We start from the raw sequence: 18465 nt of genomic DNA on the forward strand, positions 1-18465 counted from the left end.
AGATCATGAATATCGGTACAAGATATTTGCTATTTGCAGCTTTAATCCTAAAATATTGGGATCGAATTGGACTTGAAAAACCTGTATTGGTCAAACCCTGTGTTGTGTTGTGATACCAAACCCTCATGTTGCCTGAGATACCAAAGTTTATGAGCTATCGTACCATCCAAAGTATCAAACTTCATGGTCTGTAGAGGACAGTTGTTTTAGTTTAGTAAAGTAACACTTTATTATCCCTTGTGGGGAAATTGGATTTGCAGCAATTTCATTACAAAGAACCACAATAAAAACAAATCATGATGCACAGATGGACGGTTTAAAGTAGCTTGTGTTGGTTGCACTCAAATATGACAAAAGATGCACCATGATATTAAAATTTTAGTGGACCATGATATGACAAGATAAGTTTGTGAAAGAGCTGGTTAGCTTGCCAATTTGTGCATTAGCCTACTTCTATTCCTAGGGCAACTCTGTGCTGTGAATGTTAATCAGCAAATAGTTGCCTGTGTTCTTTGGTGGGGGATTGTGATGCTACTTGGTCTTGTACAGTTTTGTAGGGTACAGTTTGGTGTCATGGTGGCCCTACCACAGGCATTTAATGTAAAATAATCTCATAATTCAAATTCAAATTCTACTTTAAGTGTTTTGTGACTTACATTGGCTTTCTACAGCACTATATCCCAAACCTAAATACCATATCTTTCTATCCTTCACCCTTTTGAAAACACATCTCCAAGTTCCCTGACCATATACCTCGTTCCCTCGTCCCAGGTGCGCTGGTCGGACGTGGGCGGGATGGAGGAGGTGAAGCTGAAGCTGAAGCAGGCCGTGGAGTGGCCCCTGAGGCACCCCGAGGCCTTCACCCGCATGGGCATCCAGCCGCCTAAAGGAGTCCTGCTGTACGGGCCCCCAGGCTGCTCCAAGACCATGATAGCCAAGGCCCTGGCTAACGAGAGCGGGCTCAACTTCCTGGCTATCAAAGTGAGTTTTTGTCTTCATGTCATAATCGTATTCAGTCAGGACGGCTTGCTTTGTTTGCTGTCGAAAACAAGATAAATAGATTTCTTTTTACTTACAGTGGATGATGTGTTCAAATCAAAGAGGGGTGCTGGGCAAGGAGGCTGTTGTTTTCCCCAACTTTGATACTAAAATATCTACAATTAATAGAAAAATGTGTAGCAGGTGCGCCTCCTCGTATAACCTTCTTCTGGTTTGGTGCTCTGCCAAAGACTACAAACCTTCAAATGACTCCATGAAAAACACAGGAATGGCGGCTCTCCAAAAGCCTTACTCAGAAAAATATGACAAGACTTGACCTCAATTACGCCACTTTTTATCGATGGCCAACATGTTGTGAATACGTTTTTTTTTTTTTAAGTGCTGCTTTTTCCATGTTTTTTCTTGGAGTCGTTTGACGCGCAATTAATAGCTTGTATTAACCAGAGCTGCTAAACGCCCACTTCACTTGTCTTCTTATGATTGATGATTGATTGATTTAATTTAATTTCAGTGTCAGGCACTGTGGCTATTTTAGGTTGCAGTATCTAACAAACATCTGCCGTAATGAACTTGAATATCGTAAAATAAAAAGTGCATTGCCCAGGCCCTGCTAATAAAGTTTTACACAAAGGATCTGTCTTTTCTGAAACATATCTCAAATCGTTCATAATCGTTAAACCAAAATAAATGAGCCGGAATGGAAGTCATGCAGCTATTAAGTACACTTATAAAGGATAATCAAAGATAAAAAATAATTTTCAATTTCACATAGCAGACAGATTTTGCCTTCCTCTGGTGTACCAATGTACCTTTTTGTTTCTATAGCTAATAGCGATGTACCAACATATCTAGTGTGTTATGTATATATCACACACAAAACAGATATTTGCTCTATCAGACACATATTAAAGTATATCAAGTGTGTGACTCACAGTTGGAGATGCTTCCCTGACGACCTGGAGGTGGTCCGACTCTCCGCGGCTTCCTTCGCAGGGCGCCTTGTCTGACCTTTGACCCTGTGTTTGTCCTCTCTCATTCATCACCCCATCCTCTCTGCCGCCCCCGCTGTCGCCTCGCCTCCGCCTGTCCGGGCCTGGCTGACGGAGATTGATTGATCAGCTCGTTGAATTGTTGATCGCTGGATATTTTGAAAGCCGTTGCCATGTGCGACTGCAAGGTGCGACAGAAGCTCTCAGCCAGCGTTATTAAGCCGGCGGCAAGCGGTGATGTGATTCTCAGACTTTTTTTTTTTTTTTTAAGTAGGATGTAATGCTGGGCGCCGGGATGATGTAACCGGGATGATGAGTTCCTTTCAATTCTTGTAAACTTTTTTTCCTCAACTTGCAATTACATGTACACTTTAGGCTTATCCAGAGCAACTTCAAATGACTGCAGCAGTAGAAGAACTGCTGAAATTTCTATAATGCCGTCTTTATAAGCAACCAAATGGAATGTGGAAATGTAAATTCCAGCAAATATTGTCTAATTTAAGATAATTTAATTCAGATCAATTCAGTACAATTCAATCAGTACAACTCTATGCATCCTACATGGGGAAATTTAATTTGGATGGAATTTAAGGTCCAAATATCATGAAAAATAAGACAAAGAATACACATATCACATATTAACAGAAAGAGACAGGACAGGTTACCAGATCAACAGTTGGCTATTTGCATATTTGTGCTGTTAAAGTGCAAAGGGCAGCAGTCAAATGCATATAGCTGAAATTAGAATAGTTTATACTTGTCCAGTGTTGAACACCATGATTCTTATTTAACAATTTTACTGCTTCTGGTACAAAGGTGTTAAAAGAGAAGTGCATTTTAATCTTGTGCCGCACTTTTCAAGTCATCAAGCGGAGAAGTGCTGTATCTTTTTGAGAAAAGGGTAAAAAAGAAAACATCCACTCCCTCATGCTGAAAGCCTGTTCTCCAGCATCTGCAATAACAGTATCAGGTTTTTCCAGTGCAGCGGTTGCTTTGACATAGATACGTTATCCAGATTTAAATGTGGACACTTTAAGGCTCAGCCTGTTTCCTCTGTGTGAAAAAGCCCTATTATCATCTTGTCAATTTCAGTTTCCTCCCACTTCAGCCACACAAACACACACACACACACTCACAAAGCTTCGTATCTTTACAGTGTCAATGGTTTTAAAGGCACCGTGTCTCGCCCCATGGCTCTGCCAGAGAGAGGAACCCGGGATTAATGAGTCAACCTCCACACTTACTGCAGGAGACAAAAGGGCTGGGAGTGAAGTGTCGTCTCCTCCGTCAGCCCAGAGGTGTTGAAAGGGCGGATTGCAGCGGGAGGAAGTGCTTTCTGAGGGCTGAGTGGATGTTTATCTGCTTCTGAGGGAGGGAGGGAGGGAGGGAGGGAGAGAAAGAAGGGGAGAGAGAGGTAGAAGTATTGGTTGTAGTAGTAGTAGTCATGTTAAGTTGTAGTAGTGGTAGTAGAAGCAGTAGTGTTAGTGGTAATATTGGTAGTAGCAGTGATGGCGGTTGTAGTAGTAGTAGTAGTAGTAGTAACAGCAGCAGTGGTAGTAGCGGTGCTAGTAGTAGTATTAATAGTAGTAGTAGAAGTAGTAGTAGTGGTGGTGATAGTAGAAGCAGAAGTGGTAGTGGTAGTAGTACTAGTGGCGGTGCTAGTAGTAGTAATAGTACTACTTTATTGATCACACAGTGGGAAATTCCTTTATTACTGAAACACCATAAGTGATACACATCAAAATGCATGAATAGTAGTAATAGTAGTCATATTAAGTTATAGCAGTGGTAGGAGTAGAAGTAGAAGCAGCAGTGTTGGAGGTAGTATTAGTAGTAGCAGTGGTGGTAGTGATAGTAGTAATAGCAATAGCAGTAGTAGTTATAGTAGTAGTAACAGTGGTAGTAGTAGCCGTAATAGTAGCAGTGATGGTACAGTAATAGTAGTAATAGTAGTAGGAAAGGTACAAGTAGTACTAGGAACAGTGGGTGTAGTAGTAGTGGTGGCAGTAGTGGTAGTGATAATAGTAGTAATAGTACTTTATTGATCACACTTTATTACAGAAATAGTGAAAAAAAAAAAAAAAAGTGATACACATTAAAAAAAAACCCAAACACAAGTCAGTACCCCCTTCACAGTAAACACTGAATTATGGGTACAGAGCAGCACTCCACCAACAGCGCTCTTTAACCTCCCCCCCTCCACACACACACACACACACACACACACACCCTGTTGTCCTCCATGACATCCTCACACTCGGTTATTGTTTTGCTACCTTCCTATTTTTAATCTCCAAGTGGTGTCATGGCTGTGCAACAGCTTCTTCTCTACGGTCTTTCTGGTTGTTTGCTGTCAGTTTAAACGACGTACTGTGCTTTAGCAGTGCTGCCAGGTGATACTAATACAAAGTAACGATAATTAGTTACGGGAATCCTGATGATGATGGCGATGATTTAACGATGCTGGTACTCTTAACATCAGGCTGCTTTTTATACATCCTGTCTGGGGATCGATAATTACAGTATTTTTTCTTGGCATCAGCAATTGATTTTGCAATGAAAAAAAATCACACCACTCCAGCTTGATTGTTAATGAATATAATATAGTACTCGATAAACATTTCAAGATGTCAACATGTCAAGACCCAATATTTCCACTTAAGTCACTTTCAAACTTTACTTTTCCAGGGGCCGGAATTATTGAGCAAGTATGTCGGAGAGTCTGAACGAGCTGTGAGAGAAGTAAGTACATGAAAGTACATAACTTTTCTTACCTCTTCATAATGATACACTTGGTTACTACTGTAGCTGTGTTCAAGTGAGATGAAAGGAAGACTAAAATGCCTATGAAGGAAGATTATTAAGGGAAATGTGGAATCATCCTTTCTCTTTGTCCATCCAGACACTGGACTGTAAATTCATGTTCCCCACTTTCTACCTAAAAGTGTTAAAATTGTGGTTCCCATATGAGTTGTTGGGTTATTTATGTAAAGAATGAATGAGCTGTTGTGCAATTTACAGCATTAATAAGAAATGTATTTCCTGTTTGTTTGTGCGCACTGCCGGCTTTCATTACGATTAATTGGCGCTATTAAACATCTGTTCTGTTCTGTTCTGTTTGTCTCTGTTGTAACATTGCTCATGCTGCTCGCAGGTGTTTAGGAAGGCGAGGGCCGTAGCTCCTTCCATCGTCTTCTTCGACGAGATCGACGCCCTCGCCGGCGAAAGAGGAAGGTAGGTTACTCTTCTTAACGCCTTTGAATTTAGAAGAAAGACGCCGAGAGCCTGCAGACTAATGCCCATGACACAGTCACTGGCTATGCGTGGCATTTCCTCCCTCGAAGTTCTTTAGCTCGTTGTTCACTGTTCACTACTTCTACTGTCCACTGTTTACTGTCCGATGCTGTTTTCAACGCCGTGGTCATTCACTGTCGAGTAATGACAAATGCACAGTCTACTGGAATGAATTGAATCAAGCCCTCGGTCTGCCTCAATTTACCGGCAATAGCCTGTGTCCGCGCGCCTGTGTCTCACAAAGACTCACTTATGAATGGATGGCGCTAACATCCCAAAAAGTCTGCATGACTGCACTATCAAAGCCGGCTACTCCGTTCCCATGGTGTCCACTTAGACTTCGGGGCTTTTCGCTAACAGCGCACACAGAATACAGTCTTGTCCGGAGGCGCTTCAATGGGATGGCACTGGGAACATCTGTGGCTTAAAGGAAAAGAGGAGGAGGAGGAGGGGGGGGGGGCAGACAGAGGACACAGACTGGAGGCACACAAACGCTTCATTGTGCCCTTCCACGGCAGATGGGGAAGGCCAAATATGCGGCGTGCTTCCTGGTAAACCCGCCGATGAAGCTGAATGTTGTAGGAAGGAACACAAAAGGAAATCTGGGTTGTCCTTGTAAATATTTCGACGTTGACCCTGGTTCTGATGCTTCAAGGGTCTAAGACATATTTTGATACCTTTCTTTGTTATGTGTTCTTTGTTAAGTGTATTTGATTATGAAATGGGCAGAATTATATTGTAACATTTTGTGTGTAACACAAAGAAAACATGAGATCTGTTCTCATTTGAAGTACAGATACCTCTAAACAGGACAAAAACCTGATTTCTCTTATAAAAACCCAACATTTGGAAGCATTTCAAAACCTTTCAATACCTTTTGTTGCCTGAAAATTAGTCCCAATAACCAAAATATGTTATGGTGCAAATAGGTATCAGTTTTGGATACTCAGCCCCAGTTCCAGTGTCTTGTTTTGGTCCTTCAAGACAGATTGGATGTTTTGGATGGGGCAAGGGCAGTGATCTTTGTTTCCCAATCCTCGACCATCTTTATTATTTGCGCAAATTACAAAGTTACATATGCCGTGCCATTTAATGGACACTTGCCTTACAGCACCATGAGTACGTTCATTTCCTGAATGAAACCGATATGAAACAGCATTAGCAAAATTCTGTCTTTTGATATACAATGCAGTATTGACTCGTTTCAAGCTGGCAGGATATGACTGAGAGAAGTTGATCAATCAAATAAAGTAAGGAGACAACTTCTGTCGCAACTTATCTTCATCAGTCAAATTCGCCCTCGGAGCTGCCAACATCGCCTCCCGCTTGCTTTTACAGTATGACTGAGAGTTCCCCCTCCTTGTCTTGACGTTCAATTTTGCGAATTGGCTGAGCGAGGAGTGGCTGACCCGCCTCGCCCCAGCTGCAGCAGTCTTTCACCGGTGTTGCAGCATGGCAGAGGGTTCGTCAGCAGGCTGCGGCGGACGCGGGGCTGGACCCGAGCCTCCGGGCCACTTGCCATTTGAAAAATGCACTTAGCGGTGATCTATAAAGGTTATTTATTGGTCTTCGCTTCCTGCCATGTTTAATCAATGAAGTGGCTCACGCACGCCGGCAGGAATTCAAAACTGTTGACACAACCTGGGCTTCAGACAGCCTCTGCCATATATGTGTTTTCTCCCCCTCCAGTCAGGAGACGAGAAGCACCTGTAAATCTGTCAGCCTACCTGCCTGCGCTCCAAACTGCTGGAATGGAGTGACGGAGAGAGAAAGGGGGAGGAAAACAGGAAGAGAGACAGAGGGATGAACAAGTAGAGGAAGAAAGAGAGAGAGAGAGAGACAGAGAGGGGAGCAAAAAGAGACAGAGAATGTTAGACCGAGATAGAGAAAGAGACAGAGAGACACATGATTAGAAAGAGACAGAATGATAGAGTGAGAAGCAGAGAAGAAAAAGAAGAAGAATCATTGAGTTTGAAAAGGACAATGAATGAAAGGGAGAGAGAGAGAGAGAGAGAGTATAACGTTTTGATGAAAGGCAGAAGCTCTCTCTCTTTTTCTCTCTCTCCTCCCTCCCATTCCTCCCATTCTGTCTTTCTTTCCCTCTTACCTCTTTCTCTCTTTCTTTTACTCTCATCCCCTCCCTCCCCATTTTCCGTTTTTCCTCCCTCTCTCTCCCTCCCTCCCTCTCTCTTTCTACCCTCGCTCCCTCTCCTTTTTCTTTCTCCCTCCCTCCCTCCTTTCATTCCTCCCTCTATCGCTCTTTTCCTCACCCTCTCTCACCCAACCCCGCTTTCCCTCACCCCCTCCCTTTCCCCGTCTTTCTCGTTCTCCCTCCCTTCACACTCCTCTCTCCCTCTTTCTCCCCTCTCCCTCTCTCTCCCTCTCCCTCTCTCTCTCCTCTCTCTCTCTCTCTCTCTCTCTCTCTCTCTCTCCACCCCCTCCCTCCCTCCATATCTCAGTGACAGAGCTTCTTTGTGTGCCTCTGCGGCCTTGTCTCTGCTAATGACGTCTGGCACTTCCGCTGGCCCTGTCAACAGAGACCGTGTGTGTGTGTGTGTGTGTGTGTGTGTGTTTGAACCGGGAAGGGTGGCTGTCTGCACTGGGCTATGGAAAATAACCACCTTGTAATGCAGTGTCTAACACAGAGATGGGTTTCTTAAGTCAAAGCACATGATCATGGTATTTTTTTCCTGCGGCCTATTCCTGTGTTTCTTATCTTGTATATTTTATCGCTTTCTCCCTTCGTTAGAAATTAGGTGGAGGACTATGGATCTGCCTTTTTCCATTTGATTGTTCATTCTTTTGTTTGTCACACAATATCTGAGATACTGCTGATTTCAAAAATACTTTGGGGAATGATGCATTGCTGCATTGCATTTCAGCTTTTTTAAAATTGCACTGATTAGCCCAAGGGGGGTGCTTGCTTTAATTTGTTTGTTTATTTGTCCATGTAGCACACACAAAATATCTCAGGTAGTACTGATTGCATTTTAATGAAACTTTGGGGGAATGATGCATCTCACCACTGCACTCTAACATTTTTAACACTGATTGGCCCAAGGGGGGCGCTACAGTTAAATCAAAACAAGGTGACATATCTGTTTCCCGTTGGCTGCAATATTCGTGGAGGATGACATGTTTACTGCCGCCTTGTTTTCAATTCAATTCAGTGGGAGGCAGGAGTCATTGGCAGGTTTTTTTCTTAATAATTCGTGATAAGCTGCAACCACTTTGGCGCTAAATTAGAATCCAGGATCTGTGGCGTGGCAAACCTACGCTTTACCATCCGAGCTAAACTCAAAGTGATGCAGCGTGCCACATGCGCAGTACATTTTTGTGAAATGTTTGGGACCGAGCTTCTGATTCAGCTAAAGAGAATCGTGATGAATGGAAGAAGCTGCTAGAAGTGTGTCAGTGACAGAGATTGATCAAAAGTTCCCAACGATTATTCAAGAATTGGAGAATTTCCATTATAACCCATTACGATATGCAGTAATAATGCTACTATTGGTGAAGAGTGATGCGACAAGTACACAGCAGGCAGTGTATCTGGATATACTTCAGCTTCCTGGAACATGCTGCTACATGCTTAGATCATCCATTCACTCCTCCATCCATCCATCCATCCATCACTCTTGTAACATCACTCACTCATCCATCCATCACTCACTCATCTTTGCTATTCCCCATCTCCTTCATCTCCTTCTGTCCTTCCATTATTACACTCCTCTCTATACTCCTTTCATTCTTTTACATGCGTCTACATCTTTATCTCCATCCTGCTGCCTTTCCTGTCTCTCAACCATCCATCCATCCATCCATCATCCATCATCTCTTCACCCGTTTCTATACTTCCCTTTCCCTCTCCATCATCCATCCATCCATCTATTCACACATCAATCTCACCTCTCTCTCTCCCTCTCTATCCCCTCCACCACCACTCATCTGTCTCTGTTTCCCCCCCCCCCCCCTCCAGCTCCTCAGGCTCTGGCGGAGTGGGAGACCGGGTTCTGGCTCAGCTCCTGACAGAGATGGACGGCATCGAGCAGCTCCGAGACGTCACAGTGCTGGCCGCCACCAACCGACCCGACATGATCGATAAGGTAAACAAATGGCGGCTCTCTCTCTTTCTTCCTCTTTCTCCCATGATTGATAAGGTTGAGGAGGTTGAGCTCTGTCTCTCTCGTCTCTCTTGTCTCTGTCTACCTCTCTCTTCCTCTTTTATGCGTGATAGATAAGGTTAAAGGTTGCTTGCTCTTGTCTGTCTCCTCTGACTCTCTCGTCTGTTTGGATGCTTTCACACCTGCCTTGTTGGGGTGCAGTTGAATCAAATCTTAGAGCGTTTTCACTTCTAGTTGGTTCATGTTTGGAGCGGTTTATTCGAACTCGGGAGTGTTTACTCCTTTAGTTTGGTTCATTTGGGTAGGTGAGAACAATGCCATTCGAATTTGGGTGGCAGCAGATAACGGCACAGAGACGCCTGAAAATGTGAGTCTCAATCCTCTTCCAAGCGAACTGTTGTGTGGTTTGTTGGAAATGAGAACGTAGGCTCTGTCTCAAACGGCTAAAATGCTGCCTAATCAGAGGCAGGGAGGCATCAAGTCATGTCTCAATCGAATATTTACAAAAAATGCTGCCTGCTGAGGTGCCTCCAACTGGGCAGGTTTTGAAGGCAGCATAGACGTATCCTTCGTTGATCAAGATATCCCACAATCCTGTGCGTCCGCTCCACTGCGCCGACAGAAAAAAAACAAATGGCGAGCAACAGCCCAGAGTTCGTGTACAAATGTAAGTTATTGTTATTTTTTTAACCTCAGATTTTTTTTCTACCGAGAAATAGACAGTTTAGTCACTGAATATCCATTCTCTTTTGATGTATAATGCTTATTTAAGAAATTTGTTCTGACTTTCGGATTCACTGAAAACACACTTTTTGAGGTTAGCCTATCCGTTATGTTAGCTTACTAAGAAGACCATTGAATTATAGCCTAAAAGCCCGTAAGTTATAGCCTAAACTGTTATTTATTTAAAACGCAATGTTTGATCGTTGGTTAACCATTATTGAACTTCACCATTTCAAGGGGTCGACGGAGGATACCACTGCCTTTATTAAGGTCCGGCAGATGCAGGTCCAGACTATAGACTGGTCCAGACTTCACGGGGCAAAAAACAGCGCCCTGAATGGATGGAAGTAAGTTGAGCTGACAAAAGCACTTTTTGTTGTTTAGTAGTGAAAACATTCCCATCCCTAAATTCTACCAGTTGGCTATTCAACAGACAGTAATTATGTTGTAGAAGTAAACTGAATGTTAAACTATTAACTACCCCCACTGTTACTACTAGGCTACTACTATTACTGCTGCTACTGTTATTACTACCATTACAACTGCTATTACTCCTTACTCCTTACTTACTATAATAAAAAAATTAAAAATTAGTCATGGTCGCCCACGTGGTCCTGCAAGGCAGACAGCTGAGCAGCAGTTTGGTCTCTCAGGTCACTCCCACTGACTGTCTCTCCATCTCCTCCTTCCTCTTCGCCAGGTTCTCTGTCCTCCACCGGTAGGACGTCCCCACTGGACACACAGATGTTGTGCAGAATTGTACAAGCCATGACAACATCAGGGACGAAGTGACGTCCCCCTCCAGGGTGTGGAGGAAGATGGCCCTCCACCTGGTCTTCATCATGCCAAATGCTAGCTGCGACGGTGCGATTTGCCCGGTCGGATTACATTGCAGCTCGTTTCGCGGCTGCCGGCTGAAGCGATCTCGCTCAATACTGGACCAATTTCAAAAATTGTTGTCCCCTTTAGTCACTTAGACACAAAAAGATGGGAAAATAGGGTCCAGGTTGAAAAATACCGAAGTTACCCTTTAAGTTAGTAAATGTTCTGTAATACTTTACACTATTGTGGTTGTTAACATTAACTATTTTATTAAATCTATATAAAATTCTAATTTATACTGAATACTATCACTAAAAAATATGTAAGCAGTTATTCCAAATGACCAACACAGGTGGCAGTATAACCGATGTAACTGACAGACGGCAGCTGCCGGTATTTGGCGATGTCATGACGTCGCGACGCATTGCTGCCTTGGAAGTCCGTCTTAATCCAGATACCTTTACAGGTACCTTCATACAAAAACACTGCCTCCAAAGGACACTGCCTCACTAGACAGCGAGGCAGCAGGCAGCTGCCTTCCGTTTGAGACAACTACAGGAAACGACCCCAAAACGCAAGGTATTATGGGTATAAGGAAATTGATGTTTACACTTGATAGGCAGCTGGTATAACGAAATGAACCTAGAAGTAAACCGCAGTCTTGACCAATGCTCATATTCAGCTGTTTCCTCATGTTTTCTTAACTGGTATGAAAAATGGTAAAAAAGACACGCACATCCCAATTCCCAATAGGGTGGGTGCTGGATCAAAAAATACCTTGCAGAGTTGAAAGAGAGAGAGATCCGCACACCAAATAGCTCCCGTATAAAGGACTTTTATTTTCTGCTGCGTGACGTTTGGAGCACAAGGCTGTTCCTCAGACTGCTTCTTAACTGGTATGAACACCAGAGAAGGTAAATTACGTCAGAGAGTGCAGACAAGTCCATCATGCTTAGATAAAGTTACAGGGACTGGAATCGGACTTGTCTTGACTCCGCCCCTGCCGTCACATTCTCTAACCAGGTGGGATGTCAGGTTGCCAAAAGTCTGTCTCATGATCAAGGAACATGTGAGTCATTGTGACTTCTGTTTACAAGCCCTGATTTGCTAGCAATTGGCCGGTGTGAACCTAAACGAACCAAATGCCAAAACACAACCAAGTAAGCTTCTCTGCTAAGGCTGGGACCAAAGAAAAGCAACTGTAGGTGTGATGGCACCCTTAAAGTATGGTTCAGTTGTCAGTTCCCTCACACTATTACTTGAATTAAAACATTTTAAAAAGAAAAATCATGCCGAGTTTTCTTTGCACATTTTTAGGTTACCTGGCCTTCTCATACACTCTGGTTACCAACAATACTCAGGTGTGCAAAGGTGTACTATCTACTGTTTTAAGCTTCAAACCAATGAAAAACTGCCACAGAGTAGCTTCACTTCTGATTTAGACCAATTAAAACACACTGTAGGTGAGAATAGATGTCTCTCTTTCTCTCTTCTTTCTTTCTCTTTCTTCATGGCAGGTTGAGAAAAGGAAGTTACTACTATCACTCCTTCTATTCTTCTGGCCGCCCCCCCTCTCCCTTTTTTTTTCTTTTTCTAACCTTTTATCTCATTCTCTTTCCTCTTCCCATCCGCGAAAGCTTTCTTTAGTCTCTTATCCACCCATCTCTGTCCTAATGAAATTTCCTGAGCACTGATCAAAGACGGAGTCTGGGCCTTGTCAAGAAGGACACAGGAAAGGAGAATGTCCTGGCGCTCCTTAAGTTCCTACTCAGGCAGGCGTCTGCCTCTGTCTTTCTTCCACTTTTTGTCTTTGTCTCTCCTCCTCACCTTGCTTTAATCATACCTTCATATCTGTAAGGATGAGTTTCATTCCAAAATGTGATATCTACCATTTTTCAAACAAAAAGGGGCTCCTGCACTTAGGGAATGATTGCTGACATGAAAGTAAAACTCATTCTAGAGTTATTGGATATTTTAAAACCTTTGCATGCCGAACACTAACACTTTTAGAATGGGTTCTATATTTTTGAGTGATGAATTTCAAGTAATCATTTTCTTTATCTTAAAATTGATATATAGCATTTTCAAATGAAACCCCTTTACAGTATATCTTCCTTATCTCTCCCTCTCCCTACATTCTTATCCCCTGACTCTCCCACTCTGCTCTGCAAAGATATTTCCGGATAGTTCTTTTGTTTTTTGTTTATGTAATTTTTAACATAAAGCATCTCATATCCAACTAAGAAACGAGCACGAAGAGTTCATGCATCTGTAGTAGTTTAATGTAAACTGGTGCCGCCCTCTGCAAATACATCAGCACTTAGTGATGCGTTGAAATCCTCCACACGCAAATGTTGTGTACCCCCCCCCCCCCCCCCCCCCCCCTCCACTTCTAGGCCACTTGTGGAGAATTGATCCATCGCTGCGGTGGGGGAATGACAACCACTTCCTCCACCTCTGCAACTGGTTGCCGTCTCATTTCAAACTCCATTACTGGCAGTGGAGGTAGAAAACTGCCTGTGTGTGAGAGAGAGTGAGAGAGAGAGAGAGATGCATAAAGAGAGAGAGAGAGAGAGAGATGCATATAGAGAGAGAGAGAGAGAGAGGGGAACTCTATTAACAGTAGGTAGGGGGTCAAGCCCCTGGGTGGACAGATGGGAAACCCCAGGCGTCCTTCCACAGCCCGGCCCCACTCTCAGGAAGTGGTCTCCCGGGCAGCTGAGAAATCAGATTACCTCTGCCTGCCTGCACCCCCTACTGTGTGTGTGTGTGTGTGTGTGTGCGTGTGTGTGTGTGTGTGTGTGTGCATGTGCATGTATATATGGGGGTGTTTAGCAGGGTTCAAGGCATTTGAATGAGAAATGTATGAGCCACATTGGGAACGGAAGCTGCCAAATGGAGGGACACTTTAAGGGACCCTCCCTTCACACACACACACGCACACACACACACACACACACACACACAGATACCACACTTTGGGATCGACACCCCACTTGCACCCCCACCCCCCACGGTTTTCGCACCCCGCCCGCCCATGCCACCCCTTCGCCACCACCCCAAACTGTCAACTCACACCGGAGATGGGCGGGCATTTCCATACCAATGGCAGGATATGATGAGACAAATGAAGATTAATGGGAGGTTTGGGTGTCAATGAAGTCATTGTCAGCCATTGGTGGAGCAGAGGAGGCTCCTGGGGGCCTCCGCTGTTTGACGGACAGAGTGGGAGGTATGGAGAGAGGAAGAGAGGGGAGAAAGTGGCGTTTGCTTTAGTCTGAAAGGGAAGGCCTGCTGTCCATCCTTCAACTGCTGCTACAGGCCGGATTAGACTCTCCTGCTTATCTAGCTATTTCCCTGTGTCAGTATGAGGCTGTTTTCAGTTGGGAAAACACTTGTCTGTATGGCGGCAATGTCACAAGACCTGTTTTTATTTGACGTATTGGATGACTTGGATGACAAAATATTTAAAGCATCAATAATATCATCAGTGATGTCGCAGGAAAGTCTCAGGCTTGTTCACGTTGTGGCCCTCATGATGTTAAGATAGCGTATTAGCAAGAATGTGAGAATTTACATTAAAACGGTTATGTGCAGCCCTTATCATAATATGTAAACAAAGTTCAGAATTTACCATTTTTATTCTTTATCTTAAAATTGACCTTATTAGTGATCAACTTAGTAACAAAATGAATTTTGTTCTTCTCTATAGCTCCTAGTAATAATGATGCATTAAGTCACAAATTGATCATGGTCTTGTAAGCTTAGATTTGTTAGTCATAATGTTTTTGTTTTCAATACAAAGCAAAATGTCCGTTTCACCATTTGCAGTTTGTCTAAAATTTGACTTTTTTTTTTCTACTCCAATTTGTTGTTGTAAATCCATAGGCAGCTTAGTTCCTCGGGAAAGATAGTGTTGGTTTGTTGTCCCACTGAATAGCCTATTGGTTTACCCTAATATGTGCCGGGCTTCATCCATGCTAACAGGAGGCGGGAGTGCTGTTGTGTGAATTTTATCTGCTTCTTCTGTGTGATTATTCTCAGTCTTACAGAACCTCCTCTTGTGGTGTGTGGTATCCTTGCTCATCTGATTTTGACTACACTTTTCCCAGATACACTTTGCAGTTGTCATATTGCGGCCGAACTGCAGCCTAACTCATCTAAGACAATCTGTTCTTTTGCACACAAAGTCCCACAACTTCCTCTTGCCTTTGAATTGTGACAATGACAAACACAATATAACTATGTCTATAACACACGTCATGTAGCCAAATTGCAACAAATGCAACTAAGATAATTTGTTCTTTTGCACACACAAGCACACAAAGTCCCCTTGCCTTTGTATTGCGCAGACTGACAAACATAAAGAATGTTTGGTCTGTAGCAAACAGTGTAACCAGGTCTGTAACAAACATAATGTCACTGATACAGCCAAACTGCAGCCTAAACTATGTAACCAAGATAATCTGTTCTGTTTCCCCCCACACACACATATACACACACATACAAAGTCCTACAACTTCCTCTTGCCTTTGTATTGCCGCCCCAGCACACACACACACACACACACACACACACACACACACACACAAAGTCCTCTACAACTTCTATTACTTCTATTTCTATTATTAATTGTATTTCACCAGTGACAAATATATGTAAGTGAGTAACTGAGGTAATGTAACTAGTGCATTGGCCAGTGTAACTAGGGTAATCTATTCTTCTGCATCATGACATGTGACATGTCACTGAACAACCCGCCCCCACCCCCTCCACCCCCCAAGAAAAACTTCCTACACTTCCTCTTTGCTTTGTATTGCGCCAATCACCCAAGCCCACCTCTGACCCGGCGTGACCGGCCTGTGGTGATTGATTAGTGCCACCAGGAATATTTAGCCAGCCTGTTTAGGAGGAAGAGACCCGCGAACCCCCTGTCACTCTGTTTGTAGAGCAGCTGTCTATCTGTCTAGCTGATTGTGCACACACACACACACACACACACACTCATTCCCTCCAGTGCCTCAAACAAAATGTCCCTTTCACCATTTGCAGTTTGTCTAAAACCCCAATTTGACTTTTTTTTTTTCTGCTCCAGTTTGTTGTTGTAAATCCATAGGCAGCTTAGTTCCTCGGGAAAGATAGTGTTGGTTTGTTGTTCCACTGAATAGCCTATTTGTTTACCCTAATATGCGCCGGGCTTCATCCATGCTATCAGGAGGCGGGCGTGCTTACAGTGGAGAAGATTACTAGCAGATGGGTCTTTGTTTGGGACCAGAAGTTACCAACTGAGCTCTTATCAGATCAAGGGGCGAAAACAGATGTTAGGCCATAGAATTAGAGTTTATAGAAAGGAGACTTACTAGCTATAGTGTATCAAGATACTCTCTTTCGGTACAGTTAAGATGGCAGCATTTCACAGTGGATAGCGAATGAGAATCGGGGTCTTTCTCAATATGCGTTCTTGTCTCCTCCGTGACATTTTTGACATGCTATCTAATGGCCAAAGTATGATTCTAAAACAAAAGAACACCGAGGACAGCGGGCGGATAAAAATCTCTGAAGTTTCCTTGTTAAGTGAGGATGCATCGGATGGTGACTTGGCCATAGAGAATGAATGGGAAGCGCCAAGATTCATTTCGAGATGTCAGCATCCCGTTCCAAAGCAGCGCTGTAGTCTTTGCTACAGCTGGTTGAATCAGCTGGGAAGATGAACACCTATTTGTCTTAGTTGATCGCGCAACTTCAAACTGTAGAGATGTTTTCTGTACTTACATTTTTGAGAAGTTTGTTCTCTCCAAGACAACGTAGGAAGAACTTGATAATCACCCTCTGACTGTTAAAATGTTCAGTTAAATGATGAGACGCCTCAGTAACTCCTCAAGCATTTTTGAGTCTCCTAATAATAATGTAACACTCTACTAGGGAAATTCTCTATTCACTTGCCTCCCTCCACAGGGAGGTCAGAGGTCAGGCTCAGCTACAGACCCAGCAGCCGTTTTGAGCTGGTAGGGATTCGGTGCCTTCCTCAAGGACACTTCAGCAGGGTGGGCTGCGTCCTCTGGGTGAAGGGTGAGACACAAGTGGACTTCCAATCCACAGGCACCGATGAAAGCTGGAGATTGGTGTGTCTTTATGGTGTTTTGTCCGTCATAAAATGAATATTGTTGCACTATCATCATTATCAAGTGTGACCCCATTCCTTTGAAAAGACATTTTGTAACGATCACCAACCGGTCTGAGTGCAATGACCCTACAAACTACAAATTCCATCTTTCCCAGTGCTAGAATACCATTTTAATCACCTACTAACTTCCCAGAGCATGCCACCATGTTGGAAGAGTGACAACAAACAAATGATTGCAATGCTATTGCCCCTTCCTTCCTAACGAAATTGCCAAATTTTGCCAGAAAACTCCAAACTTCTCTGCAATCGTAGCATGTTCAAACTGTGCAAAATTGTGTGTAAAAGGGTAAAAATTTGAAGTGAATGTGAAGCAGGGTCAGTCGACGTTCCCTGGATAAATAAACGTTTAAAAAAAGATAGCTCTATACAGTGTCTTGTCACTCTTTCAACATGGTGGCAATTTTCTGTGCAGTGGTGCAGAGTGTGTTTCAAATGTTTACCATTGGTTTCCATTCTGCAAACCTCCTGTGATCAGACTGACTTGAATGGGAATACCTTCTCTATCCATTCATGTTATGTATGAGGCTTTCCTCCCCTCTTCATTCTACAGGCTCCTCCCTCTGAAAACCAGCCTGTTGTACTGTAGTGTGGCCTCTGAACAGGAGATGGTGCCAAACTTGACATGGGTCAGGGCTTTTAACAATTATTGTCTATACTGGTCAATCATACAGATAAAAGTAATCACAGGAGTAAATGCAAATGTATAGAAAAATGTGTAGAAATTTAATCCTGTGTAGCTCAGTGGGCCAGGGTTAGGAGTTCAACTCCTACTGAGGCCACCCATAAAACTGTATGCACTCATTGTACTGTAAGGCACTTAAGATAAAAGCACGCACCGAATGGCAGATGTAGCCCATTTTCCTTGTGGCTGGCAACAGCAGGAAACATATAACACTAAATAAATGTTCACCACACAAAAAGAGGCTGAAAAACTGACTTGTGTACCGAGGAACTTTATGTGTTGTAGTATTTTATATATCACTGGACTGTCAGTCTTTGTGTGGCATACCAGCTGCCGTAGACACTGACATGTTGTTTCACTAAATTCAGCAGTGATTTTGTTGTTCTTCCCATTTTTGTTGTCATGCAGTCAAATGTGTCACTGCAGCAGACGTTTAACGCTCTAGCGTCCTCACACACACTTCCACTAACACAAACTGGGGTTGTAATCGTGCAGTATGGGACTACTCCACAGTGACTGCATGCTACTATTCGTAATTGTAGGTCATGCTTGTCTTGACAGAGTCAATGGTCCTTTTCATCATTTTTAATCTAAGGCCCGGCGATTGCGGCTACCCAAAGAACACGGTTTATATCTAACTGGACCAAAACT

At 43.4% G+C, this 18465-nt stretch overlaps 1 protein-coding gene across 1 annotated transcript in view; it reads left to right on the forward strand.

Annotated features, from left to right (window-relative positions):
- Positions 1–18465, forward strand: part of afg2a (AAA ATPase AFG2A) — a 116689-nt gene that overhangs the window by 27826 nt on the left and 70398 nt on the right. The window contains exons 12-15 of the mRNA XM_078289188.1: positions 772–981; positions 4677–4730; positions 5143–5222; positions 9259–9385. Coding sequence (XP_078145314.1) covers positions 772–981; positions 4677–4730; positions 5143–5222; positions 9259–9385 — 471 coding nt within the window. The remainder of the gene's footprint in view (positions 1–771; positions 982–4676; positions 4731–5142; positions 5223–9258; positions 9386–18465) is intronic.

This window comes from Centroberyx gerrardi, chromosome 16 (assembly GCF_048128805.1).
Source record: "Centroberyx gerrardi isolate f3 chromosome 16, fCenGer3.hap1.cur.20231027, whole genome shotgun sequence".
Taxonomy (NCBI): Eukaryota; Metazoa; Chordata; class Actinopteri; order Beryciformes; family Berycidae; genus Centroberyx; species Centroberyx gerrardi.